Source organism: Aotus nancymaae, unplaced genomic scaffold, assembly GCF_030222135.1.
Source record: "Aotus nancymaae isolate 86718 unplaced genomic scaffold, 86718_ANA_hifiasm-v0.15.2.pri h1tg000028l, whole genome shotgun sequence".
Lineage (NCBI taxonomy): Eukaryota > Metazoa > Chordata > Mammalia > Primates > Aotidae > Aotus > Aotus nancymaae.
Genome location: NW_026988441.1, coordinates 25,759,266 through 25,783,886, shown reverse-complemented (window position 1 = coordinate 25,783,886; position 24,621 = coordinate 25,759,266). Strand labels below are relative to the sequence as shown.

The 24,621-nt window shown below is 40.6% G+C and overlaps 1 protein-coding gene across 1 annotated transcript; it reads left to right on the top strand.

Moving 5' to 3' along the window:
* On the top strand, nucleotides 1–23,573 carry LOC105710944 (zinc finger protein 737-like). The gene is given in 5 exon segments (XM_021669228.2): nucleotides 1–21; nucleotides 13,574–13,700; nucleotides 14,519–14,614; nucleotides 21,536–22,582; nucleotides 22,585–23,573. Coding segments are annotated over 5 exon segments (1,434 nt in total). The 5' UTR covers nucleotides 1–15; the 3' UTR covers nucleotides 22,743–23,573.
* Nucleotides 23,574–24,621: the final 1,048 nt, after the last annotated feature.

Here is a 24,621-nt window from a genome sequence, read left to right as displayed (position 1 = left end):
GAGAAGACTGGGAAAATGCAGGTGAGTGTAAGGATCACAAAGGAAGTTACAATGGACTTAACCAGTGTTTGTCAACTCTACATAGCAAAATTTTCCTATATAATAAATGTGTGAAAGTCTTTAGTAAATCATCAACTCGAAATAGACAAAACATAAGACATACTGCAGAGAAACTTTTCAAATGTATCGAATGTGGCAAAGTCTTTAAATCTCACTCAGGCCTTTCTTATCACAAGATAATTCATACTGAAGAGAAACTCTACATATGTGAGGAATGTGGTAAAACCTTTAAGTGGTTCTCATACCTTACTAAACATAAGAGAATTCACACTGGAGAGAAACCCTACAAATGTGAAGAATGTGGCAAAGCTTTTAACTGGTGCTCAAGCCTTACTGAACATAAGAGAATCCATACTGGCGAGAAACCCTACAAATGTGAAGAATGCGGGAAAGCCTTTCACTGGTGTTCACCCCTTATTAGACATAAGAAAATTCATACTGGAGAAAAACCCTATACATGTGAAGAATGCGGCAGAGCTTTTAACCGGCATTCACATCTCACTAAACATAAGACAGTTCACACTGGAAAGAAACCCTACAAATGTAAAGAATGTGGGAAAGCTTTTAACCATTGCTCACTACTTACTATACACAACAGAACTCATACTGGAGAGAAGCCTTACAAATGTGAAGAATGTGGCAAAGCTTTTAACTCATCATCAATTCTTACTGAACATAAGGTAATTCATAGTGGAGAAAAACCTTACAAATGTGAAAAATGTGACAAAGTCTTTAAGAGGTTCTCATACCTTACTAAACACAAGAGAATTCATACTGGAGAGAAACCCTTCAAATGTGAAGAATGTGGCAAAGCTTTTAACTGGTCCTCAATCCTTACTGAACATAAGAGAATTCATACTGGAGAGAAACCCTACAACTGTGAAGAATGTGGGAAGGCCTTTAATCGGTGCTCACACCTTACTAGACATAAGAAAATTCATACTGCAGTCAAACGCTATAAATGTGAAGAATGTGGCAAAACTTTTAAACGATGCTCACATCTTAATGAACATAAGAGAATTAAAAGAGGAGAGAAATCCTGCAAGCATAAAAAATGTGGGGAAGCTTTTAATCACTGCTCAAACCTTACTACATAAGAATTGTTACTAACGAGAAATCCAAGTGTAAAAAATGTGGCAAAGTCCTTAAATCTTGCTCAAGCCATTCAAATCAGAAGGTAATTTATACTGGAGAGAAACACTACAAATGTGAAGAATGTGGGAAAATCTTTGACCATTGCTCACACCTTATTGCACATGAGAAAATTCACGCTGAGAATAGTTCTGATTTTAAAGAATGTGGCAAAGCATTTAATAACTGCTATGAGCTTACTCATAGAGGTTGTGTGCTAGATAAAAGCAATATAAGTGTAGTGATACACATTACATTTGTCTGTGGAAAGATGTCACCAAATAAAAGCCTTAGAGTGCACAAGGTGTAATGACAGTGATACATTACATTTGTACGTGGAAAGACTTCAAACATATAAGCCTTGCACAAGCGTTTTTATACTGAAGAAAAACATTACAAATAGAAAGAGTGGTGCAATATGTTTACTTACGTTACAGATTTTGTTGTACATAGAATTTATGCTGAAGAGGAACCCTCTAAGAGTTGTTCAAATTTTATTCAATTTTAGAGAATTTATATTGGAAAGAAACCCTACAATTGTAATGAATATGAAAAGAAATTTTTGAAAAAACACACCTTAGAAAACAGTAGTTTATATGAAAATGTTTAACAGATGCAGCAATATAAAAAATTAATCAAAAATCAAGTCTAAGGCCGGGCGCGGTGGCTCAAGTCTGTAATCCCAGCACTTTGGGAGGCCGAGGCGGGTGGATCACGAGGTCAAGAGATCGAGACCATCCTGGTCAGCATGGTGAAACCCCGTCTCTACTAATACAAAAAATTAGCTGGGCATGGTGGCGCATGCCTGTAATCCCAGCTACTCAGGAGGCTGAGGCAGGAGAATTGCCTGAACCCAGGAGATGGAGGTTGCGGTGAGCCGAGATCGTGCCATTGCACTCCAGCCTGGGTAACAAGAGTGAAACTCCGTCTCAAAAAAAAAAAAAAAAAAAAAAAAAAAAATTGTAAATAAAAAAATCAAGTCTAAATGAACATCAGAAGATTCATAGTAGAAACCACTAAAAGACTAACACTTTCAATGTTATTTTAAATCAGGGTATTGATTATAAAGAATAATTCAAAGTTAACATAATTTAGGCTAAAAAGAAACAGGAGATTAATATTTTGAGACTTGCAATTATATTCAAAGCGTACTGTTTTTGCATTGAAAGAATTTTAGATTTTTACAAAAGCAACTTTTGATGTAATTCAACTCTCAAGTTACTCATTGCTGTGTCTTTATTCCTTGTGTCTATGAGAAAGCATGTGGTCAATTTCTGCTGCTGAGAGCTTTGAGAGGTTCTATATTAGGAGAACATAATTTATATACTTTTCAATAGAAGATTGAGGACACTGAAATGTAAGGTGTGTGAAGAAAATCCACACAGAGAGGCTTTTGTGGTTGACGTATAAAACTGTTGTAAGTGATGCATGAGACAGACGGTTCAGAGTAATATTCTTGTGCGTTATTCAAATTTTGATAAATTTACCGATTGCACATTAAGATAATAAAATATAGTGGATTTTGTAATGCTTCTCTTAGACTGTGTGAACTTAATTTGTTTTAATAAAACAAAGTTGTTTTTAATGTGTTAAGACAATTGACGTTGAATGAAGTGTTATCCTGCCACTAGTGTTAACCTATTTTACCTTACTCAAGTTTCTAGGTCACAGACGGTAACAACATACTATTCAGTAATATAGTGGAATGGCATCTCTAGTAATTCTTATCCTTATTGGCTTTAAACTTCAAATATGTTGGAGAATATTATTTTCATAGGTTACATTTTTATTATTTTTCTTCTAACTATAGAGCCATTAAGATGGTTATTATGAAAATTACACAGGCAGAGAATCAAAGGCCATATATTTCTGAATCTTAAATGACTATTTAGAAAATGTTAGCTTACATTTTTTCTTTGAACATGCAACCTCTGTGGCCTTCCAGACACACACAGACTCTTAAGTTTTGACTTACATGGAAATTTAATATACAAATATGTTACTCTAAAGTGTAAGAGAATTATGAAGCAAGTAATTGTATTTGAATGTGGATGTGTACCTATTTTGAGAAGAAAGAAAATATGTTAGAACAAACCGATAATTTTTGAAGTGTTGATAACTTACTACCAAACTAGTAACCTCAAAGAATTTTAAAGCAAATCTGTTTTTCTCCTTTGTATTGAATTAATTTTTCCAAAATCTTATGGTTCCTACTTCAGAATCTTCTTATGTAAGTCTTGTTTTTACTTACCTGGAATTCATGGTAGACCTAATGCATAATTTTCATGTTCCAAAGTTTATGAAGTATTCTTTATATAACCTACTCCAGAATTTTTGGAATAATTTTTACAAATTTTAATGGTGCACACAAAGTAATTTGAAGATGTAATTCCATAGTAAGTTTAGTACACTTTTTTCTTTCAGTTGGAGAACTCTAAGCCGATTTTTCCTTTGTTGTTCTTTTAATTTTTATTTATTTTTATTTATTTATTTATTTATTTTATTTTTTATTTTTTTTTGAGACGGAGTTTCGCTCATTACCCAGGCTGGAGTGCAATGGCGCGATCTCGGCTCACCGCAACCTCCGCCTCCTGGGTTCAGGCAATTCTCCTGCCTCAGCCTCCTCAGTAGCTGGGATTACAGGCACGCACCACCGTGCCCAGCTAATTTTATGTATTTTTATTAGAGACGGGGTTTCACCATGTTGACCAGGATGGTCTCGATCTCTTGACCTCGTGATCCACCCGCCTCGGCCTCCCAAAGTGCTGGGATTACAGGCTTGAGCCACCGCGCCCGGCCCTATTTATTTTTTTTGAGACGGAGTTTCGCTCTTGTTACCCAGGCTGGAGTGCAATGATGCGATCTCGGCTCACCGCAACCTCCGCCTCCTGGATTCAGACAATTCTCCTGCCTCAACCTCCCGAGTAGCTGGGACTACAGGCACGGGTCACCATGCCCAGCTCATTTTTTTGTATTTTTAGTAGAGACGGGGTTTCACCATGTTGACCAGGATGGTCTCGATCTCTTGATCTCGTGATCCACCCGCCTTGGCCTCCCAAAGTGCTGGGATTACAGGTGTGAGCCAGCATGCCTGGCCTTGTTCTTTTAATTTTTATAATTGACATCATTGAGTTTATTGATCTTATTGGGTTAATTTATTTAGATGAACAGCAGGGGGTGACATCAGTCATGGTCCTGTTTATTTCTTTTTTTTTCCAACTCCTGTGTCTCTGCATCAGACATGGTGTTGTTTAGACATAAATGAAGGGGACAAACACAGAAAAGCACTAGATGTGTAAAAGCACTAGTATGTGTAACACACTCCTTAGTGTTCTAGTTGGGGTGAGTTGGTGGCTGCAGGAGATTAAAATTATTCAGGTGAAAAAATGGCATTGATTCTGCATGTTTGGAGAGGGCATCTGTACCTAGGCTACACAACTGACTCTAAATTTAGAGGAATTGTGCTTCTTTCATTTTCTTTTCTTTTCTTTTTCTTTTTTCTTTTTTTTTTTTTGTGATGGAGTCTCGTTCTGTCATCCAGGCTGGAGTGGCACAATCTTGGCTCACTGCAACCTCTGCCTCTGGGTTTAAGTGATTCTCCTGCCCAGCCTCCCGAGTAGCTGGGACCACAGGGGTGACCACCACACCTGGCTAATTTTTGTATTTTTAGTAAAGATGGGGTTTTACCATATTGGCCAAGCTGGTCTTGAACTCCTGACCTCGTGATCCACCCGCCGCAGCCTCCCAAAGTGCTAGGATTACAGGCGCCCGGTGTGCTGCAGCTCTGCAACCCTTTCTTTCCTTTCTTTCTTCTCTCTCTTTCTCTCTGTCTGTCTGTCTTGCTCTCTCGCCAGGCTGGAGTGTAGTGGCACAATCTCAGCCCCCTGCAACCTCCACCTCCGAGGTATAAGCTATTCTCCTGCCTCAGCCTCCTAAGTAGCTGGGACTACAGGTGCACACCACCACACCCAGAGAATCATATTTTTAGTAGAAACGAGGTTTCACCATGTGGGCCAGGAATGTCTGGACTTCATGACCTCGTGATTCTCCAGCCGTGGTCTCACAAAGTGCTGGGGTTACTGGCCTAAGCCACCACACCCAGTGCTGCTGCTTTTTCAAACAGGGCTTCCTCCCTGAGCTGAGCCAGGCCCACCCCACAGGATGGGAAAATTCTATTTCTTTTTTACTCTATTTTTGAATGTATTCAATAGGTGAACAGAAGTATTTTGCTGTCATATTAATAATACATAAAATTTTTGTTCAAAGAAAATCAACATTTACTTTGGTAATAGTGTATTATCAGTACTAAAGCTAATTTTAATAAAATATTGTAAATAAATCAGTCATTTTTGACCTCTCAAGATTTACACATACGGTACTCTCTTGTAATTTTTTTAACATTTATTTTTATTTTTTATTTCTTTATTTTTAAAGACGAGGTTTCACCATGTTGGTCAGGCTGGTCTTGAACTCCTGATCTCAGGTGATCCGCCCGCCTTGGCCTCCAAAGTGCTTGGATTACAGGCGTGAGCCACCATGCCCGGCCGCTTTTTTTTTTTAATTATTTTTATTTTATTTATTTATTTATTTTTTTGGAGATGGAGTTTCTCTCTTGTTACCCATGCTGGAGTACAATGGTGTGATCTCAGCTCACCGCAACTTCCGCCTGCCAGGTTCAAGTGATTCTCCTACCTCAGCCTCCCAAGTAGCTGGGACTACAGGCATGTGCCACCACGCCCGGCTAATTGTATTTTCAGTAGAGATGGGATTTCTCCATTTTAGTCAGGCTGGTCTCAAACTCCCGACCTAAGATGATCCACCCGTCTCAGCCTACCAAAGTGCTGGGATTACAGACGGGAGCCACCGCACCCAGCCTAGCTTTTTTTTTTTTTTTTTTTTTGAGACGGAGTTTCGCTCTTGTTACCCAGGCTGGAGTGCAATGGCGCGATCTCGGCTCACCGCAACCTCCGCCTCCTGGGTTCAGGCAATTCTCCTGCCTCAGCCTCCTGAGTAGCTGGGATTACAGGCACGCGCCACCATGCCCAGCTAATTTTTTGTATTTTTAGTAGAGACGGGGTTTCACCATGTTGACCAGGATGGTCTCGATCTCTTGACCTCGTGATCCACCCGCCTTGGCCTCCCAAAGTGCTGGGATTACAGGCGTGAGCCACCGCGCCCGGCCAGCCTAGCTTTTTATATTATATTTTTATCTGCATTCTTTGAATTTTCTCAATTTGAAACAACATTTAAGTAATTTCAAACCGTTACAGGAGATAGAAAGAAAATAATTTAGGGCCAGGCGTAGTGGCTCACACCTGTAATCCCAGCACTTTGGAAGGTCAAGGTGAGCAGATAACTTGAGGTCAGGAGTTCAAGACCAGTCTGGCCAACATGGTGAAACCTGATCTCTAATCAAAATACAAAAAATTAGATGGGTGTGATGGTGCACACCTGTAGTCCCAGGTACTCCGTGGGCTGAGGCAGGAGAATCCCTTGAACCCGGGAGGTGGAGGTTGTGAACCCTATGGGGTTCACCTTTCCCTTTGCCTAGACTGAACTGATTCATCCAGACAGGATAATTGGTGGAGGAAACGTTAAATATTCGATTTGAACTCAATTGAATGTGGACACAATGGTTAAATCCTGGAACAGTTTGTGTGAGCTCCTTGCATTCATTCAGGACTATATTGGAGAAATTTATATTTCAATCTATTCCTCTACATTAGTTGTTGCAGCAAAATAGACAATCCCCAAAACAAATTGACCATTTTGTATTCCTTAATGCCAGTTGCAAAGGGCCCTCGTGACTGGGCCTTACGCCAAAACTCATTCAAAAAGAGCTAGGGTCCCAGATCGCGCTGAAGCTTCGTGAGACCTCTCCTAGTCTGTGCAGGGATGAGTGTCCAACTCTGGAGGCCAGGGTGTTGCTTCCCACTCTGGTGGTGAATTCTTCACAGTCTGATGAGTGTAAATATATAACTATATTTATCTTTTTCCCTTCTCTTTTTATTGCAATTTGCTTATTGTATCAATCTGCTTATGTTGATTTGCTTATATCATTTATTTATTATATGTGCATTGCCAGTTAAATGGGATAAAGCTTGTTTACCCTTAAAGGTATTGTGTGTGTGTCTTCTCGCCTCAAGCATGTCCTGTACAGAACACTTGACATCAAAAACATAATTAAAAACCGAAATAGTGCCACTTTTTGGCCACAAGGACAGGGTTGGAAACTCTGGGACTTTACATATTTCAGGACAGGAACTCTCCCAGTTCTTCCCTTAGCGATTGAATGGTCCAGGGCAACTGGCTTTGTGAGAACTGAGAATCTAAATTAGTGCAGATTTAAACCTTTGACTGTATGTGAAGTGCTACAGGGGATGCCAGTCGGCAAAGGAGATGCTGAGGGATCTCCTGGAGTGGATGGCATTTGTTTACTGCTTATAAGTTAAGGTGTCAAAAAAGGGGCTGGTTACTACAAGAGAAATTTAAGCTAAAAAAGAAAAATGCTAATCTACTTCCAGACTAGGCCTGGCCCAATGCCAGGCCTATGTCATGACTGATCAGGCTTAAAGCTATCAGCGTATTGCTGAAAAAAGGAGCTGTCCAAGTGGCCCGGTCAGGGTGAAACTGAATAACAAGTCCGCAGGGGCTTGGAGCAGGTAAAAACCCACCTCCTTTTTTTTTTTTTTTGAGATAGAGTCTCACTCTGCCACCCAGTCTGGAGTGCAGTGGCATGATCTTGGCTCATTGCAACCACTGCCTCCTGGATTCAAACCATTCTCTGCCCCAGCCTCCTGAGTAACTGGGATTACAGGTGCCCACTACCACGCCTGGCTAATTTTTTGTGTTTTTAGTAGAGATGGGGTTTCACCATCTTGGTCGGGCTGGTCTTGAACTCCTGACATCATGATCCACCCTCCTTGGCCTCTCAAAGTGCTGGGATTACAGGCGTGAGCCACCGCACCCGGCCACCCTCAGCTCCTATCTTAAGGATGGAAAGTAAGCTTAGTAAAATTCAAGGACCTGCACAAACTGTAAAATTCCTTGGCATCTTCTGGAATGCACAGAAATAGTCCATTTTACCAAAGGTTAAGGCAAAAAAAACCCCCAAAAAACTAGAATTTGCAACCCCCACCACTAAAAAGGAGGCCCAGAAATGTATTGTCTTGTTTGGATTCTGGAGACATCATATTCCCCACTTAGGTAGCATTTTACACCCTCTGCATGCAGTCACTAGAAAACGTTTTGACTTTCACTGGGGAGAGAAAGAGAGCATGGCTTCTGAAAAAGCTAAACCAGCGGTGTAACTGGCCCTGGATCTATGGCCCATGCCTCATGGGCAGTAAGTACAACTGCAAGGAACTGCCCTAGATCAACGTGATAACTGGAGCCTTAGGCAGAAACAAGATGGGAAGAGGGTACCTTTCGGATTTTGGACCCAGAAACTGCCGGAGGCTGGCAAAGCTTAATGCCCTGTGGAGAAGCAATTGTTAGCTTGCTATTGAATTTGGTGAAAATGTAACACCGCTGCCTCAACCATAATGTTTTTTGTTTGTTTGTTTTTGTTGAGACGGAGTTTTGCTTTTGTCGCCCAGGCTGGAGTGCAAACGTTTAATTGGGAATAAAGAGGTTTGGGAAAAATAATACTGGGAAGATAACTGAATTCTGGCTCATACTACCATTGCTGCTGTTTTTGATATTGATGCTCATGCGTCTCTGCTTTCTCTTGAAAGACTGTTTCATCAACAGGACATCAATAGGCCGAATTTTCCACTATAACTGCGAACTTGAATGCGGATGAATGACCTTAAATTATTTCTTTCTTCTATAGCAGTTTGCAATTACTTGAAATTTGTTTCAAATTGAAAAAATAAAAAGAATGTGGATAAAAATAAAATATAAAAAGGCTAGAAAATTACAAAAAATTACAAAATATATATGTAAATCTTGAGGGTCAAAAATAACAAATTTATTTACAAGGTTTCATTAAGATTAGCTTTAGTATTTATAATACACTATTACCAAAGTGAAAGTTTTCTTTTGAACAAAAATTTTATTATTAATATTACAGTAAAATACTTCTGTTCCCCTATTGAATACATGCAAAACGAGAGAGAGAGTAAAAAAGAGAATTTTCCCATGCTCTGGGGCGGGCCTGGCTCAGCTGAGGGAGGAAGCCCCGCCTGAAAATGCTGCAACTTAGGCTGTTACTTTCTCCACTAGGTCCGGAGTCTGATCACATCTTGTCACTCAGGGCCTGAGGGGGCGGGGCCTTAAACATTATCCAATCAGGGACGTTGGGCTGAGAACCGTTCAATCAGGCACGTAGCTGGAGCGGAGAGGACGGCTTCCGGGTTTGGCGCGGCCTTTGTCTCTTGCTGCCGCTGGAGCTCCGGCTCCCGTCATCTCTGCTCTGTGTCCTCTGCCCCGAGACACCCAGCTTCGTGGCCCTGTGACCTGTAGGTATTGGGAGATCCGCAGCTAGGACGCCGGGACCCACTGGAAGCCTGGAAATGGTGAGAATGCCGGTCCGACATCCCGAGAGAAGAGGGACGGGTTGGAACCGGTTGGAAGTGGCTGTGGCGAGACTCAGGCTCCCGCAGTCAGCCCCACAATCTCCTCCCCGAGTTCTCCTTGCCCAGCTCGGCCTCAGTCCCCTTCAGCCATAAGATGGCGACTGCGCTGACAGCGGGCCCGGAGTCCTGTCTCTTCCTTGCGCAGTGTTTCCTGGCCTGGAGGCTCTCTGGGCAGCTCTGCACCCAGCGCGGCGTCTCTCTCAGATTGTGCAGGATCCTGACTCGGGGTGCGGGTTCATGAGTGGGAAGAGCTTTGGTCCGTGGGGTTCACAGCTTTTCTTTTCTCTATCCGGCCGGGAGCGGTGGCTCACACCTGTAATCCCAGCACTTTGGGAGACTGAGGGGGGCGGATTACTTGAGATCAGAAATTGTTAGGTCAACTAAGTTTCTCTTCAAAGACTCAACTTCCTGGTCACAAGTTGTTAAAGTTGTAAATCACCCCTACCCCTTCTCTTTCCGCCTTCTCCATTTCTCGAAAAACCGCGCGTTTACTCTATGTGGAAAAAGTTTGATTCTAAGCCAACCGGGATCAGTAGATTGTGCGGGCTGACCCCAGCCAGTGGGGAAGGACACAGAAACAGGAACTTTGTTAGGGTTAAAAACCCTTTCCTGGGCCCGGCACTAGGGTTGTAACCTGTAGTCCCAGCACTTTGAGAGGCCGAGGCGGGGCGGGGGAGGGGAATGCAGTGAGCCGAGATCTGGCCACTGCACTCCAGCCTGGCAGAAGAGTGAGATTCCCTCTCAAAAAAACAAAACAAAACAAAAAACCCTTCCTGGGTGGGCACGGTGGCTGACACCTGTAATCCCAGCACTTTGGGAGACAGAGGCAGGCGGATCATGAGGTCAGGAGTTCTAGGCTAGCCTGGCCAGCATGCTGAAACACCATCTCTACTAAAAATACAAAAATATAACCTCTGCCTTCCGGGTTCAAGTGATTCTCCTACTTCAGCCTTTGGAGTAGCTGGAATTACAGGCATACGCCATTACACTCAGCTAATTTTGTGTTTTTAGTAGAGACGGGTTTCTCCATGTTGGTCAGGCTGGTCTGGAACTCCCGACCTCAGGCCCTGAATCAGGGTCTTTGTTAACTCTGGGTGGTGTCAGAATTCAAGTGTTAGACAATAAGTTGATGTTGGAGCATTGTTTGATGTTCAGCAAACCGTACAGATTTGGTGCCAGAAAACAGATGTCAGGGAGGCCTGACCTGGAATAAAATTGTAAGTGTTTGGAAATGGATGGCTCTGCCCTCTTGTACACAGGCTGTCACACTGCCCATTGTCCTGTGATTCCAGGTCTTCTCTCAGGGTGATAGAGTTCTGAAAACTTGAGGAAAGGACCTCTGGAAAAAAAAAATAATAAAAATAAAACGAAAGGAAAGGACCTCTGATGACAGACCCCCTTTTTTTGCAGCTGCCACTACAGGATTCCCACCCACTCACAAACACACACAGTAGACAGTGACGTGTCCACACTCCTCTCAGGATTAGGCACCACACTCAGGAACTTCACGGCATTTTTGATCCTAATGTTTCTTGCCAAAACCCCACATGTGTGTCTACAAGTCTCCTGGCATATCCCCTCCCCCAGGCACTGAATCTGCAGCAGCAACCTGTGTTCTCCACCAAGCTAGGGTTCTGGACCTGCTTATAATCCTGCTCATAATCTCATCTGCCTGCATGCACACAGAAATAAATCAGAGTACAGCCCCACCTGGGCCACTATCTGTGGGAAAAATCAATCCTTTCACCTACATTGCACTCTCTTCCACCTAGGGATTTTTTTTTCTATTAGCTTTTGTTATAGTTTTGGGGTACACATGTGGGTTTGTTATGCAGGTAAAATTATGTCATAGGGGGTTTGTGTGCAGATTATTTTGACACCGAGGTTCTACCCATGGCATCAAACAGGTATGTTTTCTGATCCCCTTCGTCCTCCCACCCTGCACCCTCAACTAGGCTTCAGTGTCTGTTGCTTTCCTTTTTTTGTTCATGTTTTTATTATTTAGCTGTTATAAATAATAACATGCATTTAGTTTGCTGTTTCTGCATTAGTTTTCATTTGTTTTGTTTTGAGATGGAGTTGTGCTCTTTTGGCCCAGGCTGGAGTGCAGTGTTGCGATCTTAGCTCACTGCAACCTCCGCCTCTTGGGTTCAAACAGTTGTCCTGCCTCAGCCTCTTGAGTAGCTGAAATTACCACTCCTGGCTAATTTTGCATTTTTAGTAGAGACGGGGTTTCTCCGTGTTGGTCAGGCAGGGCTCAAACTCCCAACCTCAGGTGATCCACCTGCCTCGGCCTCCCAAAGTGCTGGAATTATAGGCATCAGGCACCACACCTGGGCTCTGCATTAGTTTTCAAAGGAAAATGGTCTCCAGCTTCATCGATGTTATTGTGAAGGACGTGATTATTATTATTTTTAATGGCCACAGAATATTCCATGATGTTTTGGACCATATATATATATTTTTTACTAACTCTTTTATTTTATTTTATTTTTGGAGACAGTATCTCACTTATTGCCCTGGCTAGAGTGTCGTGGCATGATATTGGCTTACTTTAGCCTCAGCCTCCCAGGCTTAAGCAGTTTTCCTACTTCATCCTCCCAAGTAGCTGGGACTAAATGTGTACGTTACTACACCTGGCTAATTTTTTTTTTTTTTGTATTTTTTGTTGAGACAAGATTTTGTCATGTTGCCCAGGCTGGTCTCAAAATTCTAAACTCAGGCAATCCACCTGCCTCGGCCTCCCAAACTGCTGGGATTCCAGGCATGAGCCACCACATCTGACCATACCATATTTTCTTTTTTTTTTTTTTTTAAGAGACGGGGTTTCACCATGTTGGTCAGGCTGGTCTCGATCTCCTGACCTCAAATGATCCGCCTGCCTTGGCCTCCCACAGTGCTGGGATTACAGATTGAACCACCTCGCCCAGCCACCGTATTTTCTTTATCCAGTCTACCATTGATAGACATTTAGGGCCTGTCCACGTCTTTGCTACTGTGAATAGTGCTGCAATGAACATGCCTGTGGATGTGTCTTTATAATGAAATAATGTATATTTCTTTGGGTACATCGTCAATTATGAGCTTCCTGGATCAAATGATAATTCTGTTTTTAGTTCTGTGAGGAATCGCTACACTTTTTTTTTTTTTTTTTTTAACAAAGAGCTCTTAGCTTGGATTTTTTTTTTTTTTGAGACAGAGTTTTGCTCTTGTTGCCCAGGCTAGAGTGCAATGGCGCAATATCAGCTCATGTCAACCTCTACCTCCCAGGTTCAAGTGATTCTCCTGCCTCAGCCTCCTGAGTAGTAGCTGGAATTACAGGCATGTGCCACCATGCCCGGCTAATTTTGTATTTTTAGTAGAGATGGGGTTTATCCATATTGGGCGGGCTGGTCTCGAACTCCTGACCTCAAGGGATCCACCTGCCTCAGCCTCCCAAAGTGCTGGGATTAGAGGTGTGAGCCACAGCGCCCAGCACGCCACACTGCTTTTTCACAATTCTTGAACTAATTTAACTCCCACCAACAGATTATATGCATTCTTTTTTCTCTGCAAACTTAACAGCATCTGTTATTTTTTGACTTTTTAAAAACAGCCATTCTAACTGGTGTGAGGTGGTATCTCATTGTTTTTTTTTATTTTTAATTTCTCCAATGGTGAGCGATTAACTTTTTTTTTATGTGCTTGTCAGTGACATCCGTGTCTTCTTTTGAAAGCATCTGTTCATATTTTTTTGCCTTACATCAAATTAAAAATTCTGCCCATGGCTACTTGGTAAAAGTATATGTGTATGTGTTTTTCAGAGACCATTGCAATTTAGGGATGTTGCCATAGAATTCTCTCTGGAGGAGTGGCATTGCCTGGACACTGCACAGCGGAATCTATATAGGGATGTGATGTTGGAGAACTACAGAAACCTGGTCTTCCTTGGTGAGGATAACTTGAATACTTAATTCATAATATACCCTAAATGTTTTCTTTCTCTTTTTTTGTAGAATGTTTTTAAATAATTAATTATTTGCATAAAAGAGTTTCAGAAGCCCTTTTTCCAAAATATATTCAGAATTTGTTCGTTTAGAAAAGAATTTCTTTAAGACGTTTCATCTTAATCCAAACTTACCAAATTGTGGAGTTGAGCTGTATTCTTCACTCTAAATTAGTGGTAATTCCAGCAATTTAGTGGCATAAAATATTGTTGCCCCCACCTGAAAATCTAATTGCCATCACTGATTTTTGATTCAGTAGTACCAGGTAGTAAAATTGAAAAACCAACAAGCAGGGCTGAGCACGGTGGCTCATGCCTGTAATCCCAGCACTTTGGGAGGCTGAGGCAGGCAGATCACTTGAGGTCGGGAGTTTGAGACCAGGCTGACCAACATGGTGAAACTTCATCTCTACCAAAAATACAAAATTAGCCAGGCATGGTGGTGCACACCTGTAATGCCAGGTACTCTGGAAACTGAGGCAGGAGAATTGCTTGAACCCAGGAGGCAGAGGTTGTGGTGAGCCAAGATTGCGCCATTGCACTCCAGCCTGGGCAACAAGAGTGATACTTCCTCTCAAAAAAAAAAAAAAAAAAGACAACTACAAGTTCAAAGTATTTTCTAAATATTTAGAAATTTCTGTTATTAATTAGTATTTTGGTATTAATTTACTAAAATATTTTATCACATTGTCTCTGAGCACATTACTAGCTTGTAAGTGGAGAATATGAGCCAGATTCATGTTATTTATTTTTAATAAAACAGGTATTGTTGTCTCTGAGCCAGACCTGATCACCTGTCTGGAGAAAGGAAAAAAACCTTTGACTGTGAAGAGACATGAGATGATTGCCACACCCCCAGGTAGGTGCAAGTGAAAATGAATACAACAGAGGACACCTGATAAGAGATCCCAAGGTCAAAGAGAAAGCCAGCCCTTAAAATGTGATGTGGGAAGCTGTGTGCCAAAGAAAACCCTTCTGGGCAGCTGATTATTATTTTTTTTTAATTTTGCTCTCACAACGGGACATTTTCTGTCTAGGCTTTTAAATTCTCTAAAGATTCTACTTTTCTTTTGGTGAGCTTCCTTCAAGCTACCTTCAAGGACTTTGGTGAGAGCCAAAGTCCTCTTCATGGCGTGTAAGAGACTGCACAATCTGGCTGCATTTTTATTGTTTTGTGGACACACAAATGTCTGCATGATTTTTAGAAACTAAAACTATTTTTTTTTTTTTTTTTTTAATAATAGAGATGAGGTTTCACCATGTTGGCCAGGCTGGTCTTGAACTCCTGACCTCCGGTGATCCGCCCACCTCAGCCTCCCAAAGTGCTGGGATTACAGGCGTGAGCCACCACGCCCGGCACTAAAACTATTTTTTAAGTCTTTTCTTTGCATCAGGACTGAAATGTGTGAGAGTAGTAGTTTCTGTAGCATTTTTTTGTTCTTTGTTCTGTGCAGTCCATTCTGTTTTTATTACTATATTGTTTAGAAACATACTCTGAAATTATCCTTCTGCTTTGTACTTTTTACTCAAGATTGCTTTGGCTATTCAAAGTTTATTTTAGTTTCATGTAAATTTTAGAATTGTATTTTTCATTTCTGTGAAAAAAATACCACTGCAATTTTCAGAGGAAGTTTATTGAATATATAGATCACTTTGAATAATACGGCAATTTAATAATATGTATTCTTTCAATGCATAGACACAAACTATTTTAAAATTGATTTGGACCTTCTCTAATTTTTTTCATTGATTAGTTATAAAGGTTCTTTACCTCCTTGCATAATTTTTTTTGCAGAAATTTATTATTTAGTGCTATAGTAAATAAGATTTTTTTTTACATTTTTAATTTCTATTTTTTCTTTATTTTATCAGATAGTTTAAGTGTATGAAACCATACATATAATTGTATGTTAATTTCATATATTGCTATTTACTGAGTGTATTTATTATTTTAAGTAGGTTTTAATACACTGTTTATTTTTTTCATATATGATTGTATGATCTAAAAACAGCAAATTTTTACTTATTTTTCTTCAATTTCCATAGATCTTTTTATTTCTTTGACTAATTAATCTGCCACATACTTCCAGTACTACATTAGAATACAAGCATTGACAATGAGCACAATATAGTATGTATTGGTATCTGAATTTGATGGAGCAAACACTTCTTCCGTTTTTCATAAACTGATTTTAGAAGGTAAAGATCTTCTTTGGTTGGGCCCTTAGGGTGATGAGATGCCCTCTGACTTTGTAATGGAGAGGGTTGTGGCTTGGTCACAAGACTGCTGGGTCTGCACTAGGGTCCACCTTTAGTTGGCTTGTTGCAGGGGCTTGAGTAGTTGTAATTCCCATTTTGTTTTTGGACAGACTGCATATCCTTTAGGACTTTGCTCCGCTGGGCAGACACTAGGGCATATTTTGGCAGTCTGGTCAGCATATGGTGGGCTTATATCAGGATGTGGATGAGTATGGTTTTCATTAAGTACCAGAAAGCATTTCTTCAGGTAACCGTGTGGGTTTCTATATAGGCAGAAGTGACCCTAGACTGTGACTCAGGTAACTGAGACTGAGTCATTGAACCACTTCAGGGACTACAGTAAAGGCCAAGGTCTGCAGGCCTGCCCTCATGGCTGGGAATCGGTGTCTTCCTCCAGGTCTCTGGAATGGTGGGACCTCTCCCAGACTGTGGCTGGGAGGAGTTTGGGATGGTTACAGAGTAAGTTCAGATGCTCATTGGGACCAAGTTGAGTGAACCCTATCCTGGTCTGTAGCCAAAAACAGGGGTGCTGTAGTTTCCCACTTGAATGAGGGCCTGCCTTCTGAATAGAACACTTCTCAATCTTAAGCTTTAACAGCATTTCACAACTCCCTCCCTGGATCTCAGATCTCTCTTAGAGGCACTTACTTTGGAGATGCCGTCTTGCTACACAACCCAGGCTGGTCTGAAATGCTGGCCTGAAGCATTTCTCCAACCTTAACGTACCATGTAGCTGTTATTACAGTTTTGAGCCATAATGCCTGGTTCTGTCATAAAGGCATTTTTGTCAGGGATGGCTTTTTTTTTTTTTTTTGCTGTAACCAGATATGAAAATAGAGCACTTTTAATGTTTTCATCTTACTGATATAACTCTTCTTTTTTTTTTTGAGGTGGAGTTTCGCTCTTGTTACCCAGGCTGGAGTGCAATGGCGCGATCTCGGCTCACCGCAACCTCCGCCTCCTGGGTTCAGGCAATTCTCCTGCCTCAGCCTCCTGAGTAGCTGGGATTACAGGCACACACCACTATGCCCAGCTAATTTTTTGTATTTTTAGTAGAGACGGGGTTTCACCATGTTGACCAGGATGGTCTCGATCTCTTGACCTCGGGATCCACCCGTCTCGGCCTCCCAAAGTGCTGGGATTACAGGCTTGAGCCACCGCGCCCGGCGATATAACTCTTCTTATACATTTTTACTTTCTATTTCCTATTTCAAATTTGTCTGTAATTTTAGATTTAGATATTTAGGACAATATGCTAGAATTTGCATGATATGCCTGAAGTAAAAGAGATAATTAGGCTCTCCATATTTACTAAAATAGTTACTTATATTTTTAAGTTTGCTGAGGGCAAAAAGTAATATAGCATTGTCATCTACTTTCTTCAGCCTATATCTAAATAATAACATAGTTTATTTCCTACTACATTTTTTTTTTTTTTACATATCCGAGGGTCTAACCCTATTCTGCAAAATATTTACATATATTTTCTGTATTTAACAATGTAAGACTATTCTTAGCTTTTTCAGTTGGATTACAGAAGTTTCATTTTGTGTAACAATGGCATATATGTAAAACATAAAAAGTAATTAGTTTATTTAAATGCTTATTTATTAAGAGTTTCTCATTAGACTCCTGTATTTATAATTATACTGCATATTCTCTAAAATTTTACTGCCATACAGTGCATGCCAATGATTCAAAATACCTGTATTCGATGAATACACAGTAATGATTAGATAGTGCAGTTACCTACACAAATTTTTGTTTTTGTTTTTTTGAGATGGAGTCACCCTCTGTCACCCAGGCTGGAGTACAGTGGTGCCATATTGGCTCACTGCAACCTCCACCTCCTGGATTCAAGCAGTTCTCATGCCTTATTTCCCAAGTAGCTGAGATTACAGGCATGTGCCACCACACCTGGCTAATTTTTGTATTTTTAGTACAGATGGGGTTTTACCACATTGGCCAGGCTTGTCTTGAGCTCCCGATCTCAGGTAATGTGCCCACCTCAGTCTCCCAAAGTATTGGGATTACAGGTGTGAGCCACCGCACCTGGCCTCAGTGTAGGTTTCCTAGCCCCAGTTTATTGTGTCTATTGGTTTTACTTGAGTATTATATTTTTAGACAAGTTGCAATTCTGTTTGTATGCCTTAAGTCAATTTGAGATTTAAGAGATAAATTATGTATATCTATCACAATCAGATTATATTTGTATGTGTGTTTATAAATATGTTCCCAGTTTTGGATATGGCTTATCTTATATTATTTCTTAGCTGATTTTTTATGGTAGTTTTATCTTGTCTAAGTGAGTAGTTATGGAGATAGTCTTATTTTCACCATGTGTATAACTATGTTATATATATTTTTTTTTATTGAGAGAAACACTTTTGTGATTTGAAGGTAATTTTTAAAAAGATGTATAATTCTGGATTTTTTTTTTAGTTTTTCTTTAAAAACATTGTTTATATACACATAACATAAAATGTACCATTTTAAATTCATTGAAGTGTACATTTCAGGATGAGGTGTGATTGTGGCTTTTGTCTGTAATACTAGGATTTTCTTGGGCCAAGACAGGAGGATTCCTGGAGCCCAAATGTTTTAAGACCACCCTGGGCAACATATGGAGACCCCTCTCTATAAAAATATGTAGTAATAACAAGGCATGGTGGTGTGCAGCTGTGGTCCCAGCTACTTGGGAGATTAGGGGGGAGTCAGAATTGTGCCACTGCACTCCAGCTTAGGTGACAGAGTGAGACCCTGTTTCAAAAAGGAAAAAAAAACTGTTCATTTCAGGCATGTTAAGTATATTCAAATTGTTATGCAAAAGACTTCTGGAAACTTTACATCTTGTAAAACTAAAACTCAATACCCGTTAAGTAACAACTGCTCATTTTACCCTCTCTCCAGCCCTTGACAGACAAACCTTCCACTTTCTGTTTTTATAATTTTGGCTACTTAAGATATCTCATATAGATGGAATCATACAGTATCCATAATTTTGTTACTGGATTAATTCAGGTGACATAATATTCTCAATTTTCATCCTACAATGTAACAAGAGTGTTATTTTAAAGGTAGAACAATATTTCATTGTACATATATGTGATATTTTTTGATATCTTTATAAATCAAGAGACATCTGGGTTGCTTCAGCCTTTTTGGATTTTTGTGAATACTGATACAATAAACATGTATTTTCGAATTATGTCTTCCAGGTTCTGTCTTGCATTTTTTTTTTTGTTTTTTGAGATGGAGTTTCCCTTTGTCACCCAGGCTGGAGTCCAGTAGTGCCATCTCAGCTCACTGCAGCATCTGTCTCCTGGGTTCAAGCTATTCTCCTGCTTCAGCCTCCCAAGTAGCTGGGATTACAGGCTCCCGCCACCACACCCAGCTAACTTTCTGTATTTTCAGTAGAGACGGGGTTTCATTATGTTGGCCAGGTTGGTCTCAAGCTCCTGACCTCAGGTGATCTGCCCACCTTGGCCTTCCCGATATCTAGGATTACAGGCTTGAGTCACTCCACTGGCCTGTATTACATATTTTGGATATATATATACAAATGAAGAACATTAATAACATTTTAAAATAATGGCTGCATCTATGTTTTCCACCAGCAGTCCACAGGAGTTCCATTTTTATTGTATCATCTTTGGTGTTTTTAAAAAGATTTGTAGTGGCCATTCTAATGGGTGTGAGGTGATTTTGTTTGTGATTGTGGGTTTTTTTTTTTAATTTCTCTACAAATTAGTAACTTTATGTTTTGTCAAATGGCGTCTCACTTTGTCACCCAGGGTGGAGTGCAGTGGCATGATCTCAGCTCACTGCAACCTCCACCTCCTGAGTTCAAGTGATTCGCTAGCCTCAGCCTCCTGGGTAGCTGAGATTACAGGCGTCCGCCACCATACCCAGATAATATTTTTATTTTTAGTAGAGATAGTGTTTCACCATGTTGCCCAGGATGGTCTTGATCCCTTGACTTTGTGATCCCCCCACCTCGGCCTCCTAAAATGCTGGGATTACAGGTGTGAGCCACCACACCTGGCACCTTTTTTCTTTTAAGAATGTTTTCTGTTATTTTTTATATCCACTGTTTATTTAATTATTTATTTTTGTATCTGAGATGGAGACTTTTTCTGTTGCCCTGCCTGGAGTGCAGTGGTGCAATCTCGGCTCACTGCAACCTCTGCCTCCTGGTTCAAGTGATTCTCCTCCCTCAGCCTCTTGAGTAGCTGGGATTACAGGTGCCTGCCACTACCTTTGGCTACTATTTTTGTGCTTTTTGGTAGAGACGGGATTTCATTGTTGGCCAGCTGATCTTGAACTGCTGACCTGAAATGATCCACCCACCTTGGTCTCCCAAAGTGCTGGGATTACAAGCATGAGCCACAGTTCCTAGCCTATTTTATTTTATTTTTGAGACAGTCTTGTTCTGTTGCCCAGGCTGAAGTGCAGTGGTACAATCTCCACTCACTATAGCCTTCCCGTCCCGGGTTCAAGCAATTCAGGTATTTCAGCCTCCCAAATAGCTGGGATTACAGCTACATGCCACCACACCCAGCTAATTTTTATATTATTAGTAGATACAGGGTTTCACCATGTTGGCCAGGCTGGTATCAAACTCCTGACCGCATCTGAGTTTTCCACCTTGGCCTCCCAGTGTGTTGGGACTACAGGAATGAGCCACCAAGCCTGGCCTGTTCCATTTATTTGCAATTTTTCAAATTGCTTTATATACTTTTTATGATTGCTTTTGAAAATTGTATCATTCTCTTCATGTCATGGGAGACATTGAGTGTCTAAAAAAGTCCCTAAAAACCAGAAACAGAGATGTATGTGCCAATATTTCTTTTGGTTTTTTTTTTTTAAAAGAAACCAGTAGTTGGCAATTAACATTTGTGTGTGTGTGTGTGTGTGTGTGTGTGAGTGTGAGACAGAGTCTCACTCTGTTACCTAGGCTGGAGTAAGTGGCATGATCTCTGCCTCCACAGTTCAAGCAATTCTCCTGCCTCAGCCTCCCAACGAGGTAGGATTACAGGTACTTGTTACCATGTCTGCTAATGTTTTGTATTTTTTGTAGAGATAGGGTTTTACCATGTTGGTCAGGCTTGTCTTAAACTCCTGACCTCAGGAGCCACACACGTCAGACTCCCAAAGTGCTGGGATTGCAGGAATGAGCCACCACACCCGGCCTCAATTTACTTTTAAAGGCACAATGTTATGTTGGAGAGGAAGAAGAGCTGTGTCGGGCATATGAAACAGACTTTTCTTTTTCTTCTATGAGGCTCTTTGTGCTCACCTGGGGCCCTTCACACACTTATCACATTTATAAATTTTTTACAAATGTATTTTGGTCAGTATGTTTTTGCTACGTTTATATGTCCAGGAAAAAAATTCAGCTTGTGGTATTTTGCTATGTCATCTTGCTTAAGCAGTTTGTATAATTTTATACATTACATTTGTAAAGTGTACTTACCTGAGTCTAGCAATTGAAGTAATGTATTTTTATTGTTTCTTTCAGTTATGTGTTCTCATTTTGCCAAAGACCTTTGGCCAGAGCAGAGCACGAAAGATTCTTTCCAAAAAGTGATACTGAGAAGATATGATAAATATAGACATGACAATTTACAGATAAAAAATGGCTGTGAAAGTGTGGATGAGTCTAAGGTGCGTGACAGAGTTTATAATGGACTTAACCAAAGTTTGACAACTACCCAGAGTAAAATATTTCAATGTGATAAATATGTGAAAGTCTTTCATGAATATTCCAATTCAAACAGACATAAGGTGAGACATACTGGCGAAACAAATTTCAAGTACATAGAATGTGGCAAGGGTATTAACCAGTCCTTAACCCTTACTACACATAAGAAAGTTTATACTGGAGAGAAACCCTACAAATGTGAAGAATGCGGCAAAGCCTTCAGCTGGTCTTCACATCTTAATATACATAAGATAATTCATACTGGAGAGAAACCCTACAAATGTGAAGAATGTGGCAAAGCTTTTTACCGATCCTCAAACCTTAATACACATAAGATAATTCATACTGGAGAAAAGCCTTACAAATGTGAAGAATGTGGCAAGGCCTTTAAGCACTCCTCTAGCCTTAATACACATAAGATAATTCATTCTGGAGAGAAACCCTACAAATGTAAAGAATGTGGCAAAACCTTTAAGCACTCCTCTAGCCTTAGTACCCATAAGATAATTCATACTGGAGAGAAACCCTACAAATGTGAAGAATGTGGCACAGCCTTTAGGCAGTCCTCAAACCTTACTATACATAAGAGAATTCACACCGGAGAGAACCCCTACAAATGTGAAGAATGTGGCAAAGCCTTTAAGCAGTCCTCAAACCTTACTACACATAAGAAAATTCATACTGGTGTGAAACCTTATAAATGTGAAGAATGTGGCAAAGCCTTTAAGAACTTATCACACCTTACTACACATAAGATAATTCACACTGGAGAGAAACCCTACAAATGTGAAGAATGTGGCAAAGCCTTTAAGCGCTCCTCTCAACTTACTACACATAAGAGAATTCATATTGGAGAGAAACCCTACATAGTGAAGAATGTGGAAAATCTTTTAAATGTTCCTCAACCCTTAATAATCATAAGATAATTCATACTGGAGAGAAACCACATAAATGTGATGAATGCGGAATAGCCTTTAACCAGCCCTCAACTCTTACTAAATATGAGAATTTACATGAAACATAAACCTTACAAATATAAAGAATGTGACAAAGCTTTTTCAGTAAGTTCTCAACATGTATTACATACAATTCATACTGGACAGAAACCCTACAAGTGTGAAGAATGTGGTAAACAAGTTGTCAGTTCTTTTTTTGAAATGGAGTTTTACTCTTGTCACAGAGGCTGGAGTGCAATGGCACAATCTTGGTTCATTGCAACCTCTGCCCCCTTGCTTCAAGCCATTCTCCTGCCTCAGCCTCTCCAGTAGCTGGGATTACAGGTGCCCACAACCATGCCCAGCTAATTTGTGTACTTATGGTAGAGATGGTGTTTTGCCATATTTCCAGGCTGGTCTCGAACTCCTGACCTCAGATGATCGAGCACCTCAGCCTCCTAAAGTGCTGGGATTACAGGCATGAGCCACCACACTTGGCCACAAGTTTTCAATTCTTAAGAGACAGGTTGGGATTCACTCAGGATGGTGGCAGAGATATTAAGGGAAAATATTAGAAATAGTTACAGTGAGATGTTTCCATAGTTTTAGTACAAGTTTTGGCTGGCGGCAGCCAAAACCCCCTTTACATTTAGTGAATAAGAAAAGCAAATAGCTAGGAAATGTAAGGGAGTTCATCTGAATAGTTTGTTTACTCAATAACCTGTGATCACTCTGGGTGGCCTTCTGGGAGAGGGGAGGTTGACCAGGGAGATTACCCGTTAATGGTGTTTACTCTGGGCATTGGCAACTGCTTTAATCATTCATAAAACCTTTCTTGTAACTATGTTAATTATCCACAAGCGTTTTGACTTGGAATCTCTGTTATTAAATCTATACTGAATAAATGTGAGAAGGAACAACTAGTGGTTGTCGTTTAGATGCGATTGCTCATTTTCTCTCTGTGCAGATCCCTCAGCTCAACTCATACACTATTCTGTGAGTGTATTTATCTGTTGCTGAGTCAGGGTCTGCAGGACAGACCCCCGCAGTGTGTTGACTCCGAGGTGACCAATGTCACAATGGTGATAATTCATGCTGAAGAGGAACTCTGCAAACCTTAAAGGTGTGACAGTGCTTTTATCAACACCTCCAACTTTTCTATACATTCAAAAAATTACAGGCTTGGCGCAGTGGCTCATGCTTGTAATCGCAGCACTTTGGGAGGCCGAGGCAGGTGGATCACAAGGTAAGGAGATCGAGACCAGCATGGTTAACATGGCGAAACCCCTTGTCTACCAAAAATGCAAAAAGTAGCTGGGCATGGTGGTGCATGCCTGTAATCTCAGCTACTGGGGAGGCTGAGGCAGGAGAATCACTTGCACCAGGGAATCGGGGGGCTCAGTGAGCCAAATCATGCACTCCAGCCTGGTGACAGAGGGAGACTCCATCTCAAGAAAAGAAAACTGGGAAATTCTAGAAATGTATAAAACATGACAAAGCCTTTACGGTTACCACACTTGATTGTAGGTAAGATAATTCATACTGGCAAAACTACAAGTGTCAAGAATGTGGGAAAACTTTTATTCTGTGCTTACATCTTATTTCACAGGAAAGCTATTATCCTTGAGAAAAATTGTACAGATATAAATATGGAAGAGCTATTAAGGTCTACTCACATCTTAACATAAGAAGGTTCATAGTTGATAAAAGCATTGAAAGTGCAATTTTTGTCAAAAAATATTTCTGAAAATATAAGCCTTTAATGTTAAGAAGAGTATTTATTTATTTATTTTTTTTTGAGACAGAGTTTCGCTCTTGTTACCCAGGCTGGCGTGCAATGGCACGATCTCAGCTCACCACAACCTCCGCCTCCTGGGTTCAGGCAATTCTCCTGCCTCAGCCTCCTGAGTAGCTGAGATTACAGGCACGTGCCACCATACCCAGCTAATTTTTTGTATTTTTAGTAGA